Raw genomic sequence first — 1243 nt, 5'->3', positions numbered from 1 at the left:
TGCGGATTATTTCACCGCTGCATCCATGAGGAACGCGATTTAAATCGTTCCCTCGGCCAGAGGGTCAATGTAAGAGCTGGACATCTCACTGAGACGGACTCGTTCGAGAGAGCTCGTTTTGGTTTTGAAGTGTTCAAACTTTTGTTTTTATTTTTTTGGTATAGCTGTGCCTTTTGACGGGCTGCCTACGTACCCTTAGAAAGGGATCAAGCCATTCGTAGTTCATATTACAGAGGGAGAGCTCGGTAGTACGAGCGTTCTTTTNTTTTTTTTTTTTTTTTTTTTGGCCCAAGGCGCCTTGTTATTTTTCGATTTAGCTGAGTTCCACGACCGGTTATCTTAATGGATGGTTTGACCATGCGTCTTTCTCTTTTTCTATCTCGATGTACTTGTTAGCCCGGTGCAGTGCGTCATCGAGAGTCAGAGGCTCGTATATGATAATATCGTCCCTGAAGCGAGACTCATATGCGAGAGCATTTCGGAGAGCGGAGATCGCAGTATCGTCTGCAATGGCGAGCTTTGAAACAACCTTCTTGAATCGTTCCATGAACTCTCTGAGCGATTCGTCGTCCTCTTGGTACATCGTCCAGAGATCGGCGTTAGAAGCTCCCTTTATCATAAAGGTCGAGTGGTGTTGTAAGAAAGCAGCGGTGAGCTCGTATTAGCTATCTATAGAATTGGCTTCAAGACGAGAAAACCAACTTAGTGCGTCAAGGGCTAAGTTTTCCACAAACATCTGACAGAATCCGGCATCATATTCTTCAGGACTAAAGTTTGCTTGGTTGATTGCAATACTCATCGATGTTAAGAAAGGTTTTGGGTCAGTTAGCCCGTTGTACGGAATGAACTTGAACTTGTTGATGTAACAAACGCGAACGCTAGAGATTCTTGTCGTGAAGGGTGAGCGTTGAGCCTCTTCGAGCACCTTCTCCAAGTTGGAGGCAGCGCTTGTTGCTCGATGTATCTTGGCCGAGATGTACTTTACGATCTCTTCGAGTCGCTGGATTTTTAAATCCTNCTGCCGAGATGTACTTTACGATCTCTTCGAGTCGCTGGATTTTTAAATCCTTGTAATCTTTCAGGTTGTCTCGCGGATGGTGGTGTAACAGTGTTGGAGTCGGCTGGCTCCTACTACGCTTGCTACGACGGTGGGTTTGATCTTGTTCGGCGGGCGCCGCGTCTCTGGTGTGGTCGTTGAAGAATCCTTCGATGATGGACGTCAGTTGGCGTCTGTGACTCTCTG

General features: G+C 46.4%; 1 protein-coding gene across 1 annotated transcript; it reads right to left on the bottom strand.

Moving 5' to 3' along the window:
• Window positions 1-334: 334 nt before the first annotated feature.
• LOC109131696 lies at window positions 335-1000 on the bottom strand (the record flags this gene model as incomplete). Its single annotated transcript, XM_019242869.1, is given in 2 exon segments — window positions 335-665; window positions 735-1000. Coding segments are annotated over 2 exon segments (597 nt in total), but the record flags the coding sequence as incomplete, so codon positions are not given.
• Between the last annotated feature and the right edge of the window lie 243 nt (window positions 1001-1243).

The sequence above is a fragment of the Camelina sativa genome, unplaced genomic scaffold, assembly GCF_000633955.1.
Source record: "Camelina sativa cultivar DH55 unplaced genomic scaffold, Cs unpScaffold02462, whole genome shotgun sequence".
In the NCBI taxonomy this organism is placed as follows: Eukaryota; Viridiplantae; Streptophyta; class Magnoliopsida; order Brassicales; family Brassicaceae; genus Camelina; species Camelina sativa.
This window is presented reverse-complemented; position numbering and strand designations above follow the sequence as displayed.